Source organism: Nyctibius grandis, chromosome 17, assembly GCF_013368605.1.
Source record: "Nyctibius grandis isolate bNycGra1 chromosome 17, bNycGra1.pri, whole genome shotgun sequence".
Taxonomy (NCBI): Eukaryota; Metazoa; Chordata; class Aves; order Nyctibiiformes; family Nyctibiidae; genus Nyctibius; species Nyctibius grandis.
Genome location: NC_090674.1, coordinates 2,537,648 through 2,559,413, shown reverse-complemented (window position 1 = coordinate 2,559,413; position 21,766 = coordinate 2,537,648). Strand labels below are relative to the sequence as shown.

The 21,766-nt window shown below is 50.7% G+C and overlaps 4 protein-coding genes across 4 annotated transcripts in view; 2 read left to right on the top strand and 2 right to left on the bottom strand.

Moving 5' to 3' along the window:
* CAPZB (capping actin protein of muscle Z-line subunit beta) overlaps nt 1-6,710 on the top strand; it is a 59,222-nt gene extending 52,512 nt beyond the window's left edge. Inside the window, exons 7-10 of the mRNA XM_068414772.1 lie at nt 2,044-2,109; nt 3,323-3,399; nt 4,639-4,751; nt 6,622-6,710. Coding sequence (XP_068270873.1) covers nt 2,044-2,109; nt 3,323-3,399; nt 4,639-4,741 — 246 coding nt within the window. The 3' untranslated portion in view covers nt 4,742-4,751; nt 6,622-6,710. The remainder of the gene's footprint in view (nt 1-2,043; nt 2,110-3,322; nt 3,400-4,638; nt 4,752-6,621) is intronic.
* A 3,236-nt stretch (nt 6,711-9,946) lies between these two features.
* SLC66A1 (solute carrier family 66 member 1) lies at nt 9,947-15,227 on the bottom strand. The gene is made up of 8 exons (XM_068414817.1): nt 14,828-15,227; nt 14,330-14,568; nt 13,519-13,648; nt 13,067-13,154; nt 12,068-12,222; nt 11,751-11,843; nt 11,184-11,369; nt 9,947-10,865 (listed from the first exon to the last, which is right to left on the bottom strand). Exons 2-8 carry the CDS (start codon nt 14,497-14,499, stop codon nt 10,767-10,769), a joined length of 921 nt encoding a protein of 306 aa, XP_068270918.1. The 5' UTR covers nt 14,500-14,568; nt 14,828-15,227; the 3' UTR covers nt 9,947-10,766.
* A 107-nt stretch (nt 15,228-15,334) lies between these two features.
* On the top strand, nt 15,335-19,006 carry AKR7A2 (aldo-keto reductase family 7 member A2). Its single transcript, XM_068414518.1, has 7 exons — nt 15,335-15,542; nt 15,951-16,138; nt 16,643-16,747; nt 17,263-17,359; nt 17,460-17,559; nt 17,891-18,020; nt 18,501-19,006. The coding sequence occupies exons 1-7, from the start codon at nt 15,344-15,346 to the stop codon at nt 18,660-18,662; spliced, it is 981 nt and encodes a 326-aa protein (XP_068270619.1). The 5' UTR covers nt 15,335-15,343; the 3' UTR covers nt 18,663-19,006.
* Nucleotides 19,007-19,259: 253 nt separating this feature from the next.
* Nucleotides 19,260-21,653, bottom strand: MRTO4 (MRT4 homolog, ribosome maturation factor). Its single transcript, XM_068414517.1, has 8 exons — nt 21,598-21,653; nt 21,457-21,515; nt 21,278-21,381; nt 21,079-21,160; nt 20,772-20,839; nt 20,422-20,573; nt 19,887-19,963; nt 19,260-19,587 (listed from the first exon to the last, which is right to left on the bottom strand). The coding sequence occupies exons 1-8, from the start codon at nt 21,623-21,625 to the stop codon at nt 19,438-19,440; spliced, it is 720 nt and encodes a 239-aa protein (XP_068270618.1). The 5' UTR covers nt 21,626-21,653; the 3' UTR covers nt 19,260-19,437.
* Nucleotides 21,654-21,766: the final 113 nt, after the last annotated feature.

The following is a 21,766-nucleotide window of genomic DNA, read 5'->3' as shown; positions in this document are numbered from 1 at the left end:
GAACGGGAGAGGAGCGACTGAGCCATGTCGGTTGGACTTGGCTCATTCTGGAGCGTTAGGTTTTTGGCCGAGCTCGACGGCAGATGGGGAGTGACAGTGGGAAGATGAGCTGCTTGTTAACATCAACTCACAGAATGGAATTTCCCCTCGTAGCAAATTAACCCCTTTCTTTAAGCAGCTATAGGCTTTCTGCGTAGGTCCGTGCAGTAACAGCCGCCGGAAGGAACCTTTAAAAATCCCAACAGCTCTGCTGTTTGTATAACATGGCTGCTTACTGACTCTGAACTCCATTAAAACAGCCTCTCGTAACATCTGGCCTTCTAGAGCGTATAAAAATGTTTTCCTTCTGGCAGCAGTTTTTATGGAGATGTAATAATATACGTTTTGCAAAAAAAAAATAATTCTATTTTCAGGTTCTGCTTCTTACCAATGAGCTTGGCCTGTCCAGGTGTGGAGGAGACGCAGTGGGGAGCCCGTGGAAGTAAATGACCCACTGCCAGCTCCTCGGCTGCCCCAGATTTGGCCAATTTGCTGATAGTTCCCAAACTCACTGTAACATCTATATGTGTGTTTGCATAGTTCAGATTTATATTCTCCCTCTCCTGCAACTGGATCCGTTCTCCAGGCAGCACGTCTCCATGACATGTAAACAATCTGACTGCAATCTAAAGGAAAAATTAAATGTCCTTGTTCTCTTTCTCCCCCTCTTCTAGGTTGTCTTTTGCCTTCAGGGTTCCAACTAAATTACATGCTTCCCCAAGCCTGTTAGAGACTTGGCTTATTAGAAGAAACCTGTAGCTGGCCCAGATTTTTAAGCTCTACCCTGAGGGAGGGATACGAACAGATGGATAAGAGAATTCAGTGGGATTAGTAAAACCCTTTGAAGACTGTTCTTCCCACTACATTTTTCTCCCGGTTTTGTTTTCGTGCCATCTCAGCACATCTTGTATCAGTTGAAGTTGCCGGTTCTGATGTTCATTGTTCAACAGCTTGTCTGTGTCTAGCCACAAGTTTCATCTCAAGAACTGGGGAAGATGGTCTTTTCCCTAGTGCAGATCGTGGATGGTCAGCCGTGGCCTCTGGGTGGACATTCTATGGGGCAAAGGCAGATGAAATAAAGCGAGTTTTGCATTCTGCAGTACCAGCTTCCAATTTTTCATCTTAGTGAAGAAAAATCTCACCTAGTTCAGGTACCTTTCTCCTGTTCAGATACTACGCTAAGAGCACGGTCTCATTATACACTTGAGTTGATTGAACTCCAGATTTCTACTGCAAAAGGCAGTCTGCTTTTTTTTCCCCCCATACTTACTGCTTTGTACTTCCTTCCCCCTAAGTGAGGTAAATGTTGGTTGGGTTTTTGGTCTAAAAAGAAGAAAAAAGAACTATAAACTGTCAAATTTCTCTTTCCATGTTGTTGCAGTAGTTGAAATCATCACGCGTCTTGCAGGTAGTTGTGGTTTTTGTATTCTCTGCACCTTCCCTCTCAAGTGGAAGGTAAATACTGCCTAAGGTGTCTTTTGCCAGGAGATCCTGAAAATGGAGCCTGTGCCCCACGTGTGGTCGGAAGTAGCGTTTGAGATGAAGATGAAAAGAAGCAGCTGTTTTTGCAGGGATAGTTCACAGCTGTTCAACTGACAGCACCATCCTCGTGTGCATCTCATCCACAACAACCTTGTTTTCATATCCCCATGCTGTGCTACTGTGCTTCTTGCCGTGTTACATGTTCACTGCCGTAGATCTCCTGCAGCCCCTTAGTAGGTAGGGGATGAGGATTTTGTAGTGCCTGTCTACACCAGGGATCTACAGCAGGGTTTTATTGTGATTTAGGGTTTTTATTACGCTACGTTTCTGTTACCAACATGTGAGCCTTTGTCAAGTCCTGGGAATTTCTCAGTATGTTACTATCTGTTTGCACATTGAAAGAACAGTTACTCTAGGATTTTGAGACCCACTTCTTCCATCCCTTCTTGTGGTGAGGAAAGCTGTCATTCATCTACTGTCAGATTTCCATGTTAGCAATGGACTCGTGTCTTTCCTTTCTAGATGGAGAAAGATGAGACTGTGAGTGACTCCTCTCCACACATAGCCAATATTGGACGTTTGGTAGAGGTAAGTGCTGTGAAGCCACCGCAGCTTGAGCCTGCTGCAAGTTCTCTCGCCCATATTTGATCCCGTGCCTAAGGATTTTGTTGCTTTTGTCTTTATGAACAAGTTATTTATTCATGTTGTATCAAGTCTAATCGTGTGAATGTTGCTCAGTGATGGCTCAGTACTCCTCCTAGCATGACTTCCAACCATTTGTAGGTACCAAAACGCCACTCTGCACTTTGTCTCCAGCTCATGACAGCAATAACCTTCGTGTAAAACAAGCAGTCCTTTCCTGAGAACTAGTTAACAATTTCCTACCCCCATGTTTGCTTCTACAGTCACTTTTGGGCGGAATTATTTCAAGTCAGGTTGTGTTATACAGAATTGTCCCTTTAACTGAAAGTTCAGTGTGTATCAAGTACTTATTAAATCCACTGGAATTGGTTTTATGGCAGCTGTCAGTCATGTATACTCAGCAGGAGTGAAGGATTGTGTTAGCTGCTCAGCTTTGGAGCAACACTAGTTTGCTATTTCATTGCACTGTCCTGTCTGAAGGCGTTTTTGATTTCCTTGATCCTCGTAGCCACTTTGGCAAGAGAGGAGGACATTCTCAACGAAAATAAAGGAAATGGGAAATGAAAGGAAGGCAGGCACTTCTTTTTTGATCCCTTTTCTAAGTTTTTTGGCTTGAGTGAAAGGGACCTAATGAACAAATGCTGCTGCTTTACAAGATCTTTCTCAAAAGTGTTTGCCATGGAGCTTTAACGAACGAGTCACCAGCTCAAAAATTCAAAGGAATCCATAAGCACAAAAGTATTGACTTGCTGGTTATGGTAAATGACTGACGTGCCACTTGCAGTCCGTTCAGTGCCAGGAAATTACTGAGTAAGGTTGGGGTGAAATGTATTTTCTTTTTCTGCAGCTGAAGGCAGAAGAATTGATAGCTGGACAGAAACTGCCCTCTTGTGGTCCAGAAAGATGTACAGCCTAGAGGAGTTAATTGGGAGGAGAGGACAGGACTAGAGCAAAGCCTTTATTTCCTTGGTAAAAGCAGAGAGATAGGGTCATACTGCCTTCTGTGAGGATGTAAACAGCAGGAATACGCTGGGTTGAACCGTGCTGGGGCAAGTGTTGGACGTCAAGATGAACACAGACAATGCACAGAAGAGTGTAAGTGGGCCATGCCTGAAAACAGCTGACGTTGCTGAACCTCTGGTTTCTTACTTTTTTCTAGGACATGGAAAACAAAATCAGAAGTACACTGAATGAGATTTATTTTGGAAAAACAAAGGACATCGTTAATGGGCTGAGGTAAGGGGCTCTCCAGCTGACTCTTGGACCCCCTTTGCGTCCCTGCATTCCCCTGTGGTACTGTCCCCAGCCAAGCATTGATCTGCTTTTGTTTGCTGGAACTCCCCTTTCCTACACAAAGTCTTTTCATGTCCCTAATTGTTCACCTTACTGTGCTTTAGAAACACTGTTTGTTGTGTGGAGTTCAGGGAACATTTCTCCCTTGTAACTATAGAAATTTGAAGCAATGTTTTAATCCCTTGTTCCCTCACCAGGAAGGAAATAGCCCAATTAGTAACACTTGCATTTCAGAATTATTTTTAATTAGGAGTTTTATTCTTCACAGTCCTGAAAGTTGTACTTAAATTCTGACTTCTCTTTCTGTTATTCTTAAAAACAGTCGGTCCCAGCATTAAGTCATGACGTTAATGGTTTGTGGTATTTAGACTTTGTTTTACATTCTGTCTTTCTCTCAACACCACTGGTCAAAATATAGTGTACTAGAACAGATTAAGTGAATAAACCCCCTGTGCCTTTCTGTAGGGAAACTGTACTGTACTTTTCAACCCCTGCTCGTTTCTGGTCAGGAATTTTAAGTAGAAATCCCAAGCTGGTTATTCTCATGCTTGTAGAGGAAAGTATTTTGTTTTAAACTGCAGATAGACCTCCTAGCACAGTGTGATAATGTAGAATAAACAAATGGCACGGAGCAGTGTGCTGCTCTCACAAACCAAAGTGTGAAAGAAGACAGAATAATGGTGCTAATTAAATATTTGTGCTGCCTTCTTACCAGCATGGGCAGAGGGAGTCGACAGGATCTGAGAAAGCAGCTGTTCTGGGTTTTTTTCCCAAACCCCAGCTTTCATAACAGGCCTCTATTTTCATTTGTGGTGTGCAGGGCTTTCGCCAGGAAGCATTTATTAACATTAAAAGGAAATAATGTAATACAGTCTTTTTCCTTGTGATCGTTGCCTTAAGCTTTTGTAATTGAATTTATTTCCTGTGTCTCCCCATTGCTCAGTTTGAGTCCTGGTGCTTTGTGCATCGGTGAGATGATCTGCTCAGAACTGGTAACACACAGAGCGTCTGGCTTTGGCTTTTCCTCTGGCCTCTGTCCTGTTTCTTCTAACCTATGGATTTACACCTATTCCTCCTGAGTGTGCTCCTGGTGGTTTCCACAATACCAGCTCTGTGTTACTGAGTTCTTCTGACTGTTCTTTTCCCTGTTTACTTCCCTCGTTTCTGAACTGCTCTCTGTAGATCTATTGATGCTATCCCCGACAACCAAAAGTATAAGCAGTTGCAGAGGGAACTTTCTCAAGTGTTGACCCAGCGCCAGATCTACATCCAGCCTGATAACTAAACCAATCCAGGTACCCCCTGCCTGTGAGGTGTGACAACCAGCACTAAACCAGGACTCACCCAGCCAAGACCTCTGCATGATAACCGAGACCAGAACTAACCCCTAACTCCCGCAGACTGATAAACGACGTTTGAGCCGTGTTTCACCCAAGGGTTATTTCTTAATACGGCCAACTAAATGCTGTGATTTTTATTTTAAATGTTACTCCACCCCTTCCCCCCATTTAAAATCTCACACTCTGAAACGTAGCAGGACTTAAGCACTTTGCACTCTAGCTTGGGAGCAAGAAAGGAGCACGTGGTCATGTACCCACAGTGGTGTTGGACTGATTCAACCCAGGAGCCTTGGGACTCTGTCCCTTGTGCACCATCAGTTTTTTTACAGCTGTGGTACACCACTTCAGTGAAGAAACTCCCCATAATCTTAGCATCCTCCCTGCAGAAAGGAATGAAATCTTGGAAGTCTCACAGTTTTGAAAAAAAAAAATCACTGGTACTTCCCATGACCTCTGACTAAATGTGAGCTCACCCCCCACATGCACATCCCCTGTTTGCCTGGTGTATCTTGAATTTCCTTGGAGCTTGAAATCCAGCCCTGCCCAAGCTCTACTGAAACATTTCTTAGCCTCCACTTGCCTGTGCTCTGCACAGCCTCTGAAGGGATTTGTTCTTATGCTCCCATTTGCTCTGGGGCTCTGAATGCCTAGGACGCACGGCAGTGACTAACCCTGAGCCCGTGTAACCTTCCACTCCAGCTCATAATGAGTTACAGATGTTGTCTTCAACACGTTAAGCTGACGAAGGGGAAAATGCACCATTTGTTGATCATGGCCCAGAACCACTTCTTTAGCCTGTGACAAACGCAAATATAAAATGTATATATTTTTATTAAAGCAGCAGAAGTCTCCAGAGACAAGAGAATGGAAACACTTATAAAAATGTTAGGAAAATAACTGACACAAAGAGCAGCCTTGCTTACAGGAGGCAGCATCCAGGCAAAATAAGGTACCTTTGAGTAGGGTGTGAAATACGGGTTTTGTGGGGAGAAATCCTACCAAACTGCATCCTAACCACTTCTCTGTGGTAGCAGCTCCCGAAAAGTCCAGTATCATTATTCTATCAATGATCATATTTAACAGGGCTTTTTGTGAAGTGGAAATTTCTTATTGTACCATTGAAAACGGAGGTTCCTCCACAACTATCTTACAGGGAGCCAAGATGACTCCTAAAAGATGAGGCTTGTCTTCTATAACCAAACTTTTAGCAAAAGGGAACCCCTGCGGTAATCTCGCTGACAGTATCTCTGTTCTTTGGCTGCTTTGATTCCCTGATTACTCTGGGTAAGGTACAACCTGGAAAAGCAAATTCAAGAGCAGAAACTCTGGCCGCTTTTCCCCCTGGCGAATGCGCCGGAGGGAGGTTTTGACGCGGCTGCTCGACCCTGGGTGAACAGTCTGCAAAAGGGCTCGGGAGCTCGCCCAGCCCCGGCTCTTCTCACGTTCCTGGGTAGAGGCTGGATTTTCTCTGCCTTCCCTGTGCCGGTGATGTGGAGAGCGAGAGGCTAACACCCTTCGCTGGGGGTACGCTGGGCCTTTTCCGAGCTGTAACGTGGAAAATGGGGGATCTCCCCGAGAGGAGCTTCTGGGGAAGCGTGTCTTCTGGTGCCGTCCTTGCTAGAGTGAATTTTGCTTTGATGTACTCACCGACGTGTTCACTTCGCCTTCTGCTTTCCCTGTTAAAACAGGCAAGCTGGGTTTTGGTTCCTCTAAGCCTGGGTTGAGGTGCTTCTCCTTCCTCTTGACTCACACGCCCGAAGACCTGCTAAAAACGCCTTCTCCCAAACGCGTCACCTCTGACTTGCGTTTTCCTTCTTCCCCACAGGTCTGTGCAGACTTTTGCAGACAAATCAAAACAAGAAGCTCTTAAAAACGACCTGGTGGAGGCTTTGAAGAGAAAGCAGCAAAGTTAAAGTACTCTTCATGCTAACAAGACATGCCATGCACTCGTTAGACTCCTTTCTTAGAAAACTCATCCCCCCCTTGCCCTTTTCTGTTACGTCACGTCACGATTTGCATTCAGTACTACCCACGCAACGCCATCTTCTCCCCATGAATAAAGCTGTACAAACTTTTTCAGTCTCTGAGGCCTACTTTGCACCACATTTTACTCTTGAGACCTTAGGCTACGTTTCTGTAGAAGTCCATGTATTATTTTTTTTCTTTCCTCCCCCCTCTTCCACCCTCTCCCATTTATATGCATAAACACAGATCATTGTTTTGTCTTTTCCTCCCCCACCCCCTCCTGCCTTTTGTTACATTGGTGTAAAAAATGTAAAACAAAAATTTATTAAATACTGTGGTGTGTGAAAGAGGAAGAACTGGAAAAAACCAAAACCTATTCCACGTATGTTTGGGGGCTGGGCACAGGGGCTGGCTGGTGGGAGGGAGGGAAGAGAGGGTGTTCCTCGGTGTTGTACTATACTGACTAAACCAGATCTGCAAGGAGATGTTGATTAGGAGACCTGCTGAAAGTTCTGCTCTTCTATAGCCTGGTTCCAAGGCGCTTTTCTGTCAATTTTTATGGAATGCAAAAAGGGGTTTTTGTTTTGATTTTGTTTTTTTGTAAAGCTTAAATTGAATCGACATCTGATACTTGAGCCTCCATACTAAAAAAAAAAAAAAAAAAAGACTAAAACAAAAAAAATAAAAATAAAAAAAAAATCCCAGGAAGCATTGTGTGGAGTTGGTGTCCTTATTTCTCTTTCCTTCCTGCAGCGTTCCTTGGGGTTTGTGCTTTTTAGCTAAAACTGGTTTGTTTTGCAGAGGGTGTGATGTACAGCTGCTCTTCACGCGTGACGTAGCTGGGTCACTCAGCAGCCTGCTGCACTTCCGAGACGCTGGCACTGGGACGTTGGCATCCCGCTGCTGGGATGGATGCTTCAAGCATCCAGCCAACGTGGAGCAGATGTATTTAGAGGAGAAGGACTCGTCCAGCTTTACTGGGTGCGTTAAAAATAGACTGGGGGGGAACCTGTGTGTTGAAGCACTGCGGTGGGCAGAGGCAAGGCGTTTCGGTTCGCTTGGGTTTGAGGTGGATGGTTCCAACCATTGATGCTAACCCAAAAGCTCCTTCTCTGCTTGGTGCCTGTGTGATTTGTGACCCTCCTCTAGACTTTCCCCCTCTTTAAGCTCTTGGTGGTTGGAGGGACCTTGCACAGCTTCGGGTCTGCTGCCTCCTTCGCTGTGCTTTGGTTGTAACAAACTCCTAATCCTGGTGGAACTGAGAAGGTAAATCCCTGCTGGGCTCTGCCTGCATTTGCCCCTTGGAATTAGCCCTTGGGTGAACCTATGTAAATTGAGACCATTGGCATTAATGTTGATTAACACGCTCTAATTTTGCTTTTCTTATGTGACCTATTTCACATCCAGACATCTGCAGGTGATTACGGTCCCATGCCGGAGTATTTACCCGGGGGCCTCCGGTCCGTAACGCAGCTCATATGGGTCGTGGGCTGGGGAAGGTGCACACGTGCTTGCCTCAGAGCTCGGCTCCCCGAGGGGAACGTGTTGAGATGTTGCTGTTGTCTCTTGGTTCTGTGCGAGGAAGAACCTTTTTTGAAGTTGGAGATAAGTTTGTGTGAACCCTTGAAGCTGGGAAAGGAGCGTGTTAAGTCTGGGAGGGGGGAGACGCGCTGTTCCTCTCGCCTGTTCCCAACTGTCGCCTGCTGAAGTTTCAGGGGGTTGGTTTTCCTTCTCCAAAGCTACCTCTGTGCACGCGAGCCAAGAAGGGCAGTGTCTCACCTCAGATAAATTCAATGTGTAGGCGTGGGGTGTGCAGGGACACCCTGACTGCTTGTGTGCAGGGATATGCCCCCGCCGCAGAGCAGGCGTACGGGTCAGGATCGATGCAGCGGTTTATTCCTCTCCTCAGAGCAGCGTAACCGGGTGGTTTGGGTTCTGACCTCCAGCCTTGGCTGCTGCAGCCCTCGGCCTCCCACCGTGTCCTGTTCTCACCCTGGCACACGCTGTTCCTGGGCCGGGCCTTTTCTGGTTTCACTCTTGCCTCTGCACAACCTGAAATCGTGGGCTCTTCTGGGGCAGGGCTGCATTACGGTCTCAGAGGGACAATAACCTCAGTGAGAGCCTCTGTGACACGAATTTCCACCCACCACCACCTAGGTGGCTGCTGGCACATAAACACATTATATTCGAGGTTGTTCTTCTGGCTTTAAGCAAAGCTCTTGGCTAGCTGCTCTGTGGCAGTCACCTCATGTCACGAACCTTCGCTTCCCCAGGGTAGGTGTGCTAAACCCCATCCTAGCTCCCTGCTACAGGTCAGCTTAGTAAATCCAGCTCTGAGCAAACCCAGCCTTCCCCAGCACTTCAGGGCTGAGATAACCAAACATGAGCCGCCGTTAAATCACATTCCTTTAATAAACCCAAGCCCTGGGGTCGTTATCTGTAATAAACAGGTATTGATACAGAAGCTGTGTCTAGGAATCTGCTCATGGGTTGTGTTTGTGCTGGATAGGACTTGGTTTTCTGCAATTCCTAGGGACAGACAGCAGAGGAAATCCTGCTGGCTTGGGGACGGGGAAGAGGCGAGCAGCCCCATCGCCAGCCTGGAGAGGAAAGATTGTGAGTTAATGCAGTGAAAAACCCAGCAGCTTTGTTAAGGGGGCTCTGAACATCTGAAAAATGTTTTTTTTTCTTTCCAAAAACAAACGTGTCAGCTCCAAATCCTGGCCGACCTCGTGTTTTAATTGATCTGCTGCTGCAGCTTGACGGGCATCGGGCAGCCTGACTCCCATTTCACGTACAATCAAGGCCGAGCTGTGCAATCACGGAGCTGTGGCTCGGAGGACGGAGCAGGGAGGAGGGTGACTTCCTTGGGAAGGACAAATGTCATGGGACGGGCTGAGGAATCGTAAATTAATGATAATGACTGAGCTGCTCCTCCCAGCAGAAATAGCTCAGCACACGGGAGGGAGCCCCCGGCACTGGGCTGAGCCAGACATCTCCTGGCTATGCCACCACTCCCCCCTGCCCACCCACGGGCATCTCTGCTGCCCGGGACGCAGCTTTTCCCAACCCCCCACTGCTTCTTGTCCTTCTGCGGTCAAGGAGCCACCGTCCTGGTGTGCAGGGCCCCGAGAGGGGGATAAATTCATCAGCATCGGGGATAAATTCATCAAGATGTCAATAAATTCATCAACGAGAGAGGACAGGACCAAAAACCAGAGCGAGCAGAGAGGCAGCATCTACTGCCTGGGTACCACCTCTGCAGCTGCCCAGAAAGCAATGGAGCAGCTTCCTCCTGCAATTGAAATGTGGGTGAGGCAAAAAATGAGAAGTCAGAGAAACAGGGACTATGAGACGCATTGAGAAAGAGGCAGGAGCTGCCAGATGAACTGGCAAAACAAAACCAAAGGAGGCACGTGGGGAAGGACTTGCTTTATAGACGTGTGAGCTGTGCTAATTAAAATAATAGGTACGTGGGGGCTGAAAGGCTTTGGTTACACCGCTCCTTCCTTCTGAGCTGGTTCCAGTCACTGCTGGATCTTCCAGGAAGAGCTCAGTGGTGGAGATGTGAGGCCCACAGAGGTAAGTGGTGCTTGTCTTTGCAGCAGGCTGGTCACCTCTGTCCCTTCCCCGCAGCCCCTTAGGCTCTTCTCACGTTTGCCAGTACGAGGGAAGCCCCAGCTCACCCTTGAGAGACAGGAGGTAGAGCAGAAGTGACCGGGCTCAGCTGTGGGGCACCAGAGCAGCGAAGAGCGACCTTTTGAGGTATCCAAGAATTCCCTGTTTATCCTGTTAACATCATTGGTATCAAAAAGGCACGAGGTCTCTCAGCAGCACCCTCTGCCACCTGGCTGGGCTGAGCGTCTTAGCAGCACGACATGTCACCCACTGGCTCAGGTCCTCTCCTCCCAAGAGCCACCAGGCTGGAGGGGCCGCTTTGCCCGGCGTTAAGGCCAGCTTTTCGGTCTGCATCAGCCTGTTCCCACTCCGGGGCAGGTCCCTTCGTCAGCTCTCCAGGCTGTCACCCTGCTCACTGAGAAGAGCATCCCTCTCTTCGCGGGTACTGGGTCTTCCTCTCCGATAAGCGAGGAACTGGAAGGAGATCTGAGAAGAGGTTAAGGCTCTTCACGCAAACAAGGGTGGATCCATGCAACGCGCTGGCTCTCACCGCCCAAAAAAAGGCTGTTTGTGCCAGGAGAGGTGGAAACCGGACAACGAGCTTCATGCAAACAAAGGTCTGAAGCATTCAGCTGTTGCGGTGCAATAAATTACTCACCGGCACGCGGGTGAGTAAGCACAGCTCAAAAGCCACCGCTGAGTAGCATCAACCCCCCCACCCCTGCCTAGCCCTGGGGATCGCTCCCTGCAAAGCCTTGCTGTGGGATGTGGTTCCACAGGGAAGCGTTGGCGGGGGAAGGATACAACCACGTCGAGGGAAAGGACGCCCAGGCTGCCCACCAGCCAGGGCAGGTGGTGCAGGACGTAGTCGCCTTCGCCTTGCCCCGGCTCGGGGTTCTTCAGGAGGACACTGAGGCCGTAGAGCGAGTTCCCCAACATCACCAGGGCAAAGAGGGAGTAGGAGACCCCAATGGTGGATTTCCTCTTGTACTGGAAGAAGAGGGGCCAGAGAGAGGAGCTTGGGTGCAGCTCTCTGCAATCTCACTAGAAAGTGGTGTTAATCACCCTGCCCCCTCCCCAAAAAGAGAAGAAAAAAGGTGGTGACTCAACACCAAGAGCCTTTTAGTTCCCCTTTTGCTTGTAAATAAAGACAAAATGAAAGTCCCACCCTCAACATATTGGTATGTTAAAGGGAGGGGAGAAAAATTAATCAGGCTTTGGAGCGGAAATACAGAAAAACAGTCACTTATGAAATGATCAGAGACGGGGACCTGGGACCTCTGAGGAGAAAGATGATCCCACTGCCCCTCTTCCATCTGAAATCTCAGGCCCCCAAGGGGTCCCCAGGCCCTCCTCTGCCCGCACACTTACATTAGTGTAGATCTGGGGGACGCGGGAGCACAGGTACAGCACAGAGGAGATGGAGCCGATGGTGAAGCCAACGATCTCGCTCCTGGTGAAAGGCTGCAAGGCAAGGGGGGGGCCACGAGCAGCCCCCGTGTTTTCAGAGACCACCCACGCCACGGCCCCGTGTGAGGCAACAGCGGGACCAAACCCCAGCCTGTGATTCCCCATCTATCCCTTGCCCTGCTGAGCACTAGGTGGGATGGTGCTGGTCCAGCAGGACATGCCCACCCCACCAGTTTATCTTCTCTCCCTGCATCACCCAGATTTAGGAACCAGCTCACCTTCAACCCAAGCTCATCCATGTGAGCAGAGAGCAGAGACCTCCCTTTAAACGTCGCTGGGTCCTGCACCCTGGCAGCACCTCTGCCCAGGAAGGAGACGGTTGACACCATCCCCAGGGAAAGGAAGACGAAGGTTGCGTTGATCGGGGCGGCGACTGAGGGGAATCAAGCAGAAGCTGGTTAGGGAGGGCTCCTCCGGCAGCCCCCAGCGCAGCCCAGCAGCCTCGGTGGGTGCCAGGACCCCTCCGGGTAAAGAGACCTTCAAGCTCTCCCTTATCTCCGCGGCAGCAGAGGCAGCACCACGGAACTCGGGCAATGGCTGCTGTGGGTGTTTTATCTTGCAGCGATACGGGCAATTTGTAAGTTATCAGGGAGGAAACTGCTCCTATCTCAGCAGACTGAGAGCGCTCGAGTTTCTTAGGCTTTAGGGCTCTGAAAAATCATCCCCCTTGTCTAGAAGCTTTTCACTCTCAACAATGCACGTTCAAATCCCTGCCAGACCAAGCCCGGCTTCAACAGACTTGTATTATATCCTGTAAACAACCCCTCCAGCATTAACAAAACTATACAGTTGCTGGGCCATCCACCAATTGGTTTAATAAATTCAAATGGATTTAATAAGTTAAAGAGTTTTCAGGGTTCTGTTCGTAGTTCAGAGAAAGCTGCTATGCCAAAAAGTGGGTTTTTTTCTTGCTGTTTAAGCCTTGCAAGAACTGTTCAGGTTCCCTTTTAACTCCATTTGAACAGGGAGCAACTTCTCCATCATGTCAAAAATGCCATTAATTGCAAGAGGAGTACTGACCCTGAAACAGCCAGAAAACTTCCCCCCTTCCCCTAAAGCGCTGGCCTGGGAGTCGAGAGATCTGGCTGTGGTTTCCAGCTCCGAGAGGGAGGCACCGTGTAACTGCAGGTAAGTGATTTATTTCTATACTTATTGCCAGCCCGAAAGACGTGCCAAGGGGAGCGCACGGCCCCACCACCCTCATCATCCCAACTCACATCCTCCGCCTCGGTTCTTCACTTTGTAGTAGCAGTAGAGAGACAGCATCACCAGGTCTGCGAGCACGTAGTAAACAGCCGTGTAAACCTGTGGGGAGAAGAAGGGATTGGTCCTACCTGCAGAAAGGCTTCCAGCTGATATCGGGGATGAGCCAGCATCCCGGGGCATGGCATAGCATCGCATCCCAGGGGAGGAGGGAGCATCCCTGGGGGAGAAGGGAGAGCACCCCTGGGGGAGAAGGGAGAGCACCCCTGGGGGAGAAGGGAGAGCACCCCTGGGGGAGAAAGGAACATCCTTGGGGAGAAGGGACCATCCTGGGGGAGAAGAGGGCATCCTGGTATGTTTGGGTCGCTGGTTCCCAGTGCGGGATGAAGCAGCCCCCATCCCCTTGCTCCTCCCTGGAGTTCGGGGTGTTTGAGAGCCGACCCAGCTCCAGCGAGTCGGTCAGTACCTGTAGGGGCAACTGATCGGCCAGGAAGGAACCGATGAGGTTTAGGAGGTCTCCGCCCAGCCATCCCAGCAGGAAATATATGGAGAGAGCCCGGTCCATGATGCCCGTTTTGCAGGCTTGGTAAAACTGCCTGCAGAGAGAGAGTTGGGCAGAGCCACAAACCACAACCCCCGGCCGGTTCAGCGCTGCCTGGGAACCATCCCCACGTCTCCCTGGTGCTCCCACCTGGATCATTTCGCAATTGCCACCCACCCAAAGCACTCAGGGGGGGAGGAAAAGCAAAAGATTTCCTCTAGCAAAGCCACGTGCCCCCCCGCAAACCAGCCCCCATGAGAAGCCCTGCGCCTCTTTGGGTGCTCGCAGCAACCTGCTGGGCTCAAGCCCTCGTGATCGCTTGGCCCAGAAAGCAGCGAGGAGAAGCACCAGTTGCAGAAACTGCCTCTCTGGTTACGAAATAATCTGATGATACACTGAGACCGAGCGCGACCCCGCCACGTCCCCCTCCGCCACGGTTGTCCCAGCACTTTCCGAGAAGCCCAGGGCTCCTGGAAACATTTCTTCCGCACGTATGACCTGCAACGACCACATTGCTGTTGGCGTACGTGGGTTATTACAGCTGCCGAGCAGAATAACAACAATATAATAACAAACAAGTCTTTGGGGCTGCTCCCTGTCCTCCTGTTAACCATAAATTTTCCAAGCCCAGGTTGCTTTTGCTGGGTAGATTTAATAATTCAGGCAGCTTGAGCTTGAAATTTGATTTTTAAAGAGGGATGTTGTACCAAAGGAAGGTTCTGGGAGCGATACTTACGGAAAAGAAGCAGCTGCAAAACAGAAGATGGAAACCAGACCCAGGATGATGCTGGCGATGTCCCGGCCGTCCTGGGCACACTCGTTGAACACATCCATCACCCAGCGGGACCCGTTGGGACAGTCAGAAAGATTCCCGGGCCCGAGACCCCTCCAGCGCCGCACGTCCATGGCCTCCGGCGCTCAGCTCAGACGAAGGATGTTTAGTAGAGTCCGGCAGTGAAACTTGTTGGGATAATGCTGGGGAAAACACAATAACATGGGAACAAATGAAATAACGCCGGGGAAAAACAGATCTAGATGAGGAACACGCTCAGGCTCCTCCGGCTCGAAGCTGGCTCGCGTTGCAAAAAACTCGTTATTGGCTAATATGACTTTACTGGCTTTAATTTCGCGTCCACTGGGATGACGTGATGGGGAAGGCTGTCAGGCGGGCAGGATTTAGCCCGAAAATAGAACTAAAACCCACCCGGTGCGTCCTCACAGAGCAGGGACTTACCTCGCTCGCTTGCCCATGAAATTGGCTTTTATTTTTCTTTGGAAACTTGCTGCATTTTCGAAAACTTGGTTTTTTTTTTTTTCTTTGCAAATCCACCGCTTCCTCAGCGACTTGCCGGGTTTCTTTTGCAAATCTGCTGCTTTTTTTCCCGAACTTTGCCACTTTTCTCGCAAACCAGCTGCTTTTTCGGGAAGTTGCTGGCTTTCTTTTGCAAATCTGCTGCTTTGGGGAGAAATCACTGTTTGTTTTTCTTTTGTTCAAACCTGCTGCTTTTTCACAGACTTGATGATTTTTTTCAAGCCTGATTCTGAGGAAATTTGCTGTTTTTTGGACAAAACTGACGACTTTTAAGGGGAACCGACTGCTCCGCCCGGCGGCTCCAGGCGGGGGCTGCGGGGTGGACCCGGCGCAGCTCCACTGCGCATGCGCGGGCGGACCCTGGCCCCGGCGGGCGGGGCGGGTGCTCTCCCCGCGGTCCGCCCCGGCCGCGCATGCGCAGTGGCGTTGGCGGCGGCGATGGCGGCGCAGGGAGCGCGGCCCGGCGTGGTGCTGGGCGCCATGGAGGTGGGGCGGCGGGCAGGGCCGGAGGCGAGCGCCGCGCTGCTCCGCGCCTTCCTGCGCCGCGGGTACCGCCTCCTCGACACCGCTTACATGTACGCGGGCGGAGAGTCCGAGCGTATCCTGGGCACGCTGCTGGCTGGCGGCGCGGAGCCCGGTACGGCCGGGGCTGGGCGCAGTGGGGCTGGAGGGGGAGGCGGTCTCTGAGGAGAGGGGTCTGCCCTGAGGAGAAGGGTCTTCCCTGGAGGCTGACACTGTCTCTGAGAAGAAGGGCCTTCCCCGGGGCCCGTTCCCTGAGGAGAAGGGTTTTCCCTACCAGGCTGACACCATACCTGAGGGAAAGGGACTCCCCTGCTAGTGCTGACCCCCGGGCTTTGCGGAGAAGGGCCTCCCTCTCTAGGACAAACCTGCAGGCCCGAAGGAGAAGAGCCTCCCCTGCTAGGCTGACGTGATTCCCGAGGAGAGGGGCCTTCCCTGAAACACCTCAAGCAATGCTTGCCTCTTATCCCCATTCCCTTCCTGAAGGTAGGAACATCCCTGCTCATTCTTTCTTTCTCTCTGCCAGTGGAAGTCGCCACCAAGGCGAACCCCTGGGACGGGAAGACGCTGAAGCCTGAGAGTGTGCGATCGCAGCTGGACACATCTCTGGAGAGGCTGAAGAGGACGAGTGTGGAGCTCTTTTACCTCCACGCTCCTGACCATGGGACCCCGGTGGAGGAGACGCTGCGTGCCTGCAATGAGCTGCACAAAGAAGTAAAGTGGGAAGTCCAAGCCTGGACCATCTCTTGATTCCCTCCCTCCCATCACCCTTTTAAACCGAGGCTGCTTGTTGTGCCCTTCTGCAGCACCGGGTTTGCGCAACACTAGGAAGAGGAGACGCAGGGCAGAGCCAAAGAACTGCTGCTCTGTTGCGTGTTCACGTGGTGCACTTTGTTCTCAAAAGCTCTTGGAAACGTTAGAACACCTGAACTTTGCTTTCAGCCGTGTTAACTGACTAGGTTAAGATTAGTGCTGGTAATGGGTGAAGAATTCCTGAATTGCATTAATTTAATAGTGCCATTTAAATTAAAAGGTGTGAATTCAAAATGAACAGAAAGCAGGACATACTTTTGCCATCTAGAAAAGGTGAACAGGGGTGAGCAGAGAAGTCTGGACTGAAATTTGGCGACTGTCCTTTTCATCATACGCATCTTGCACTGCCCAGATACAAATGCACTTTTACAATCTGGAGCTGAATACCCTTTTATTCCTCTGCAGGGAAAGTTTAAAGAACTCGGTCTGTCGAACTACGCAGCGTGGGAGGTCGCAGAAATCTGCACCATCTGCAAATACAACAACTGGGTGATGCCAACTGTGTACCAGGTGAGGGATAGGGGCTTGCTGTGGTCCGGCAGATCTTTTGTGGAGGCTGTGATGAATCAAACCAAAAGAATGTGAGGCTACAAATCAGAACAGCATATGGGTGGTTCTCTGTGTCCTTACAGCAACGGTCTGTCACTGTGGGGAAGGGTCTGGGAGCCCCAGATCTTGGACCAGCCCCCAGTGTGCCAGATACAAACACAGAACAGGAAGCTGCTGCTATTATCTGGGAAGTCCTTTCAGGACACGCGTGGTTAGAAAGCTCAGTGAGATGCTTCTCAGAAAAAGCTGAGTGTGCTTTTGTTGCTTGAGTCAGTGACTCCCTTGATGTGGAACTTAAAAAGTTTTTGCAGTACTTGCAATCCTTTAGAAATTCTGTTCCTAAGCAGATAATAACCTTATGTGACCTGAAGCCGCTCTTCTGGATAAGAGTATTGACAGGAAAGGGTGGGGAGAAGGCTCTCCCAGGTGCTCCTGAGCTAGTGTTTGAAGTTCTTTGTCCCCCCATCTTTGTGCAGGGTATGTACAACGCGACCACTCGCCAGGTGGAAGCTGAGCTCTTCCCTTGCCTGAGATACTACGGACTGCGGTTCTACGCCTACAATCCACTGGCAGGTACGAGGAGGGAAAGGGTGAGACTTTGAGATAAAAACATGCGAAGTGGGGACTGCAGAAGAGCCAGCCCATCGCTGAACGTGCTGCTGACCCTTTGCAGGAGGGCTGCTGACTGGCAAGTACAAGTATGAGGACAAAGACACACGCCAGCCCACTGGAAGGTTTTTTGGGAATGACTGGGCTCAAGCCTACAGGGACAGGTACGTTTTGAGCTGATAGATGAGCAGGGACGTGTGGCAGGAGTGGCTACATAAAAAAACCCACACTATCAGCTGAGAGGAAGCAGGATTGACCAAAGCTTGTGCAGTGATTACATCTGCACATGTGACTGGGGACATGGCTTGTGACTGAGCTTTGCAGAGTGGTTTCTAGGCTCAGCTTCCTCCCAGCTTGCAGTGAGGGATTGCAGAAGTCCTCAAAGGCTACAAAGAGTTGTATGTGGCTTCCTGAAAGCCTTTTGTACTTCCTTATAATATAGATGTATGATTCACTGGAGGTCCCAGGAGCAATAAGTGATTTCTTTTGTTGCAGGTACTGGAAAAAGCACAATTTTGAAGGAATTGCCCTAGTAGAAAGAGCTCTGAAAGATGCTTACGGCGCCAGTGCGCCGAGCCTGACCTCTGCTGCTTTGCGTTGGCTGTACAATCACTCCAAACTACAGGTAAGAGCTTGAGGTGGCTGCCAGCAGCACCACAACGGGGCAGCTGTCGTGGCACACGAACAGGGAAATGTCTGTGTACAAACAGTTATCTTTTAATCTCGGAATATCCCGTGGGCTTGGGGCGTTTTAAAGGTTTTAAGTGCCAGTGACTGGGGTCTTGGCTTCCCACCCACCCAGCTTCCCTGTGAGGAGATGACTTTGCTTTTCAGTGGACTAGGAAATGGATGGTTATATTCCCCATCTCCCCAGAATGTTCCCCTGGCCCCTCATAAAGTCAGAGCTGGCAGCTTTTGAGGAGCTGGCATGACCTGGAGATGTTCTGGCCTTGTGAGCAGAACTTCGTGGTGTCAGTTGTCTAAACATCCAGGAGTTACTGGGATGTTCTTTACTAGAAATAAATGTTTGAAGTTTGGCCTGCAGCGGCTTGGGAGGTGAACTAGGTTTCTTTTGGGATGAGCAACTCCTTTTATCGCTTTCCAGGGTTCTCTTGGAGACGCAGTGATCATTGGGATGTCCAACTTGGAGCAGCTAGAGCAGAACCTTGACTACAGTGAAGAGGGTCCCCTGCTCCCAGCTGTGGTGGAGGCATTCGATAAAGCCTGGAACCTCACTGCGCACGACTGCCCCAACTATTTCCGCTAGAGACTGAGGGTAGGGACGAGGAAGGGGTTGTCATGGGGGTGGATAATCAAGCACGAGGGAGGTACTTACCCACCCTGCCCCTCTGATTGACATGCAAATGGGTTGTGATTTTTTTTCCTCTATTAATGAAGCTTTGTAGGATACACAACACCTGTCAGCACTTGTGTTGGGCCATGCCTTATTCTTTCTCCCCTCATGGACCTTCAGCTCTACGCGGCCCACACGATGTAAAGATAAAAGTTGATTGGGGAAAATAGACACATAACTGGATGACGGCCCCAGTTGTGCTTTGATAATGGTTTCTTAACTAATTATGTACAAGAATAAACCCTTTTTCTAATGCAGACCCTATCTCTTGACTGTAGCTGTAACCTGGTTGGTATCTCCTCATCAGTGCTGGGTGACTTGGAGCTGAACGGCTGCTTCTGAAGCTCTTACCAGAAGATAAGAACAAACCCCCAGCGCCTTCCCCAATGTCAGCTGTGTTACGTCTAAGTTTCATTACACTGACGTGCTTTCTGCCTAGCTTTTGTGTTTGAGGTGGCATTTCTTCAGCTCCTGGGGTGCTGGAACAGTAACAGGCAGCAGCAACAACCATTTGAAGTTTTATATATAGATTTATATAAAAAAAGCATAATTAGGTCAGTTTTTATGAAAAGCACATTTGAGCGGATCGTCCTTGTCCTCTGGGTGCAAACAGGGATGGGAAACATCCTCCTCTTTTTGTCTCTAAAATAGAGTAGAACTGTGTGGTGTCCAAGTGCAAGGACTGTTGCTAGTCCTCATTGCTGTCATCATCCTCCTCCTCCTCCTCTTCCTCCTCCTTCGCTGAGTCTCCCACAAGCTTCTGGAAGTCTCCTGTCTCAGAATTCCATAGAAATTTGATGGTGACTTTAAACTCCGCCATCTCGTAGCCGAAGAGTTTCTAGGAAAGGACACAAATCTCTCTCATTCCTGGTCCATCGTCTCTGTGGCCAGCCTAGCAATAACGCTGACGGTAAATATCGCTTCCAGAGGGGAACTGCAGCAAAGCAGGAGCCCAAATAATCCCTGTGTTAGGAACGGGTAAGGATGTTTGCTGCGCCCCACTGACCCATACCCAGAAGTACGGCTCACCTTCACCCGAGAACTCGCACGCTCCAGTGCAATTAAGCTGAACAGTTAATTATTTTATATTGGGGGAAACAAGCGCTCATGCAGACGCTGTGTCACAACGCTACTCACCAGGACACGGGCTTGTTCGGGGGTGAGAACGTCCCCTTCTTTGCAGACTTCGTAATCTGAAAGCAGCGTCACCACTCCTGCGGGAAGAGAAGCTCTTGAAACAGGCTCGCAAACCCCGGCTAAGCCCACCGAAACGCAGCGCTGAGACTCCCTCAAACACTGCCCGTTGGAGCTTATGCCTTTCCACGCAAATATTAGTGCGCCCCAAGAAGCTGGGTGAGATCAGTTCTAAGGAAAACCCGACATCTGGTTTCTGAACGGGATGCCAACGCGCTGGGTTAGGCTCGGCCTAGTTGTTTGCACCGACAAAGGATGGTATCGTGTAGAAAGCTGGTTGTTTCACCCGTTCTTTGACATCAGCTTGGGAAGAACGGCACAAGAAGGATACGAGTTCTAGCACCAGCTGAACAAGGAGAAAGTTGTCATCGGATTTTCTCCAGAACTAAATTCTACTCAATTATTTAACACTCTCCTTAAAAGATCTTGTTTGTGCAGATGAAAAACGAAGCTTATCTCCTGCAGCTGCTTCCCGTACCTTTCTTTAAGGCCGTTGGCAATCCCAGCTGCCGTAACTGAGGCTCCATGGAGTGGGGAAACTGCTCCAAGGGCCCCGTGTCCAGGCTCACCGTGTACGTCGCCTTGTTCCCTGCGCGGGCAAAGTCCACCTCTTTGAACTTGGAGAACCACCTGAGACAGAGACAGGTAACACCAGCTTTAGCTGCGGAAAGAACATCCCTTGGGTAACGTGGGGATCACGGGCCGTAACTTCTTCCCCGCTGTGGCAGGGACGGCAGAGAAAGACAAGCGGAAAAGCGTCATGAGGCCATCGCTGCTTTAAGAGAAACGTCAACGAGTGGAGCAGAGAAGTGACAGGCAGGTACTTACTCGTCCACCTCATCCTTGGTGCGGTTGGTGAAGAGGAGACCGACCTCACCTCGCAGGTGTTTGCTGACCTGAAAGAGAGAGGCCATCTGTGGGGCTTGGGCAGCACCCGGGGACCTGCCTTCTAGGGTTCCCTGTACAGCTAGGAAAGCTCTGCTGGCAACAGAGCTTTTCTGTCGCGATAGGGATGGATTCAAATAAAACCCCCGCCGAGAGGTGACCCCAGGAGGCTCTGCCGTCCCGGGGTGTTTACTCGGTGCCGCAGCCACCCCGAGCGAGGTGAAGCTTTGGGACAAACCCGAGCCCCTACCTTGTGCAGATTCTCCTTGTACTCGCTGCTCGGCTCGCGTCCCAGCGCCACCATCATCACTTTGTTCTTCCCGAAGAAGATCCTGGGGAAGAGGTGGAAGAGGAGGAGAAGGAGGAGGAGGAGGAGGAGGAGGCGGCGGCTGTCAGCTCCGCGGCCGCGCTCCCCCCTCGGCCGCCATCCCACCGCCGCCCCGTCTCACCTGCTGTGCTTCCAGGCGTTCCGGACGTCCTTCAGCTTGTTGTTCCTCATGTTGGCAACGGAGAAGACGAAGATGTACTTGTAGGTGTCCACGCATCGCCGCAGCTGCAAGGCACCGGTTAGCGGGGGCCGGGGGAGCGGGGCACCGCGCCGGGCCGGGCCGGGCCGGGCCGCACTCACCTCGGCAATAAGCGCTTGCTTGGCTTCCAACCCCTTCCTGGGCGTCCGCGTCAGGGAGACTGCGGGGAGCGGAGAGGCCGCGTTACGATGGGGATGGGGATGGGGGAGCGGGAGGGGACGGGCGGGGGTCGGGGCGCTCACCCTTGCGGTCCCTCTTGGACTTCGGCATGGCGCCGCCGTGCTTCGAGGCCCCCTGGGCGCCGCGCGGGCTGCTGGGAACACCCCGTGGGCTGCCCCGCGCGCTGCCTGCGCCCACCCGGCGGCGCTCACGCGGGTTTTCCGCGCAGGCGGCGGCGTGGGCGGCCCTGCG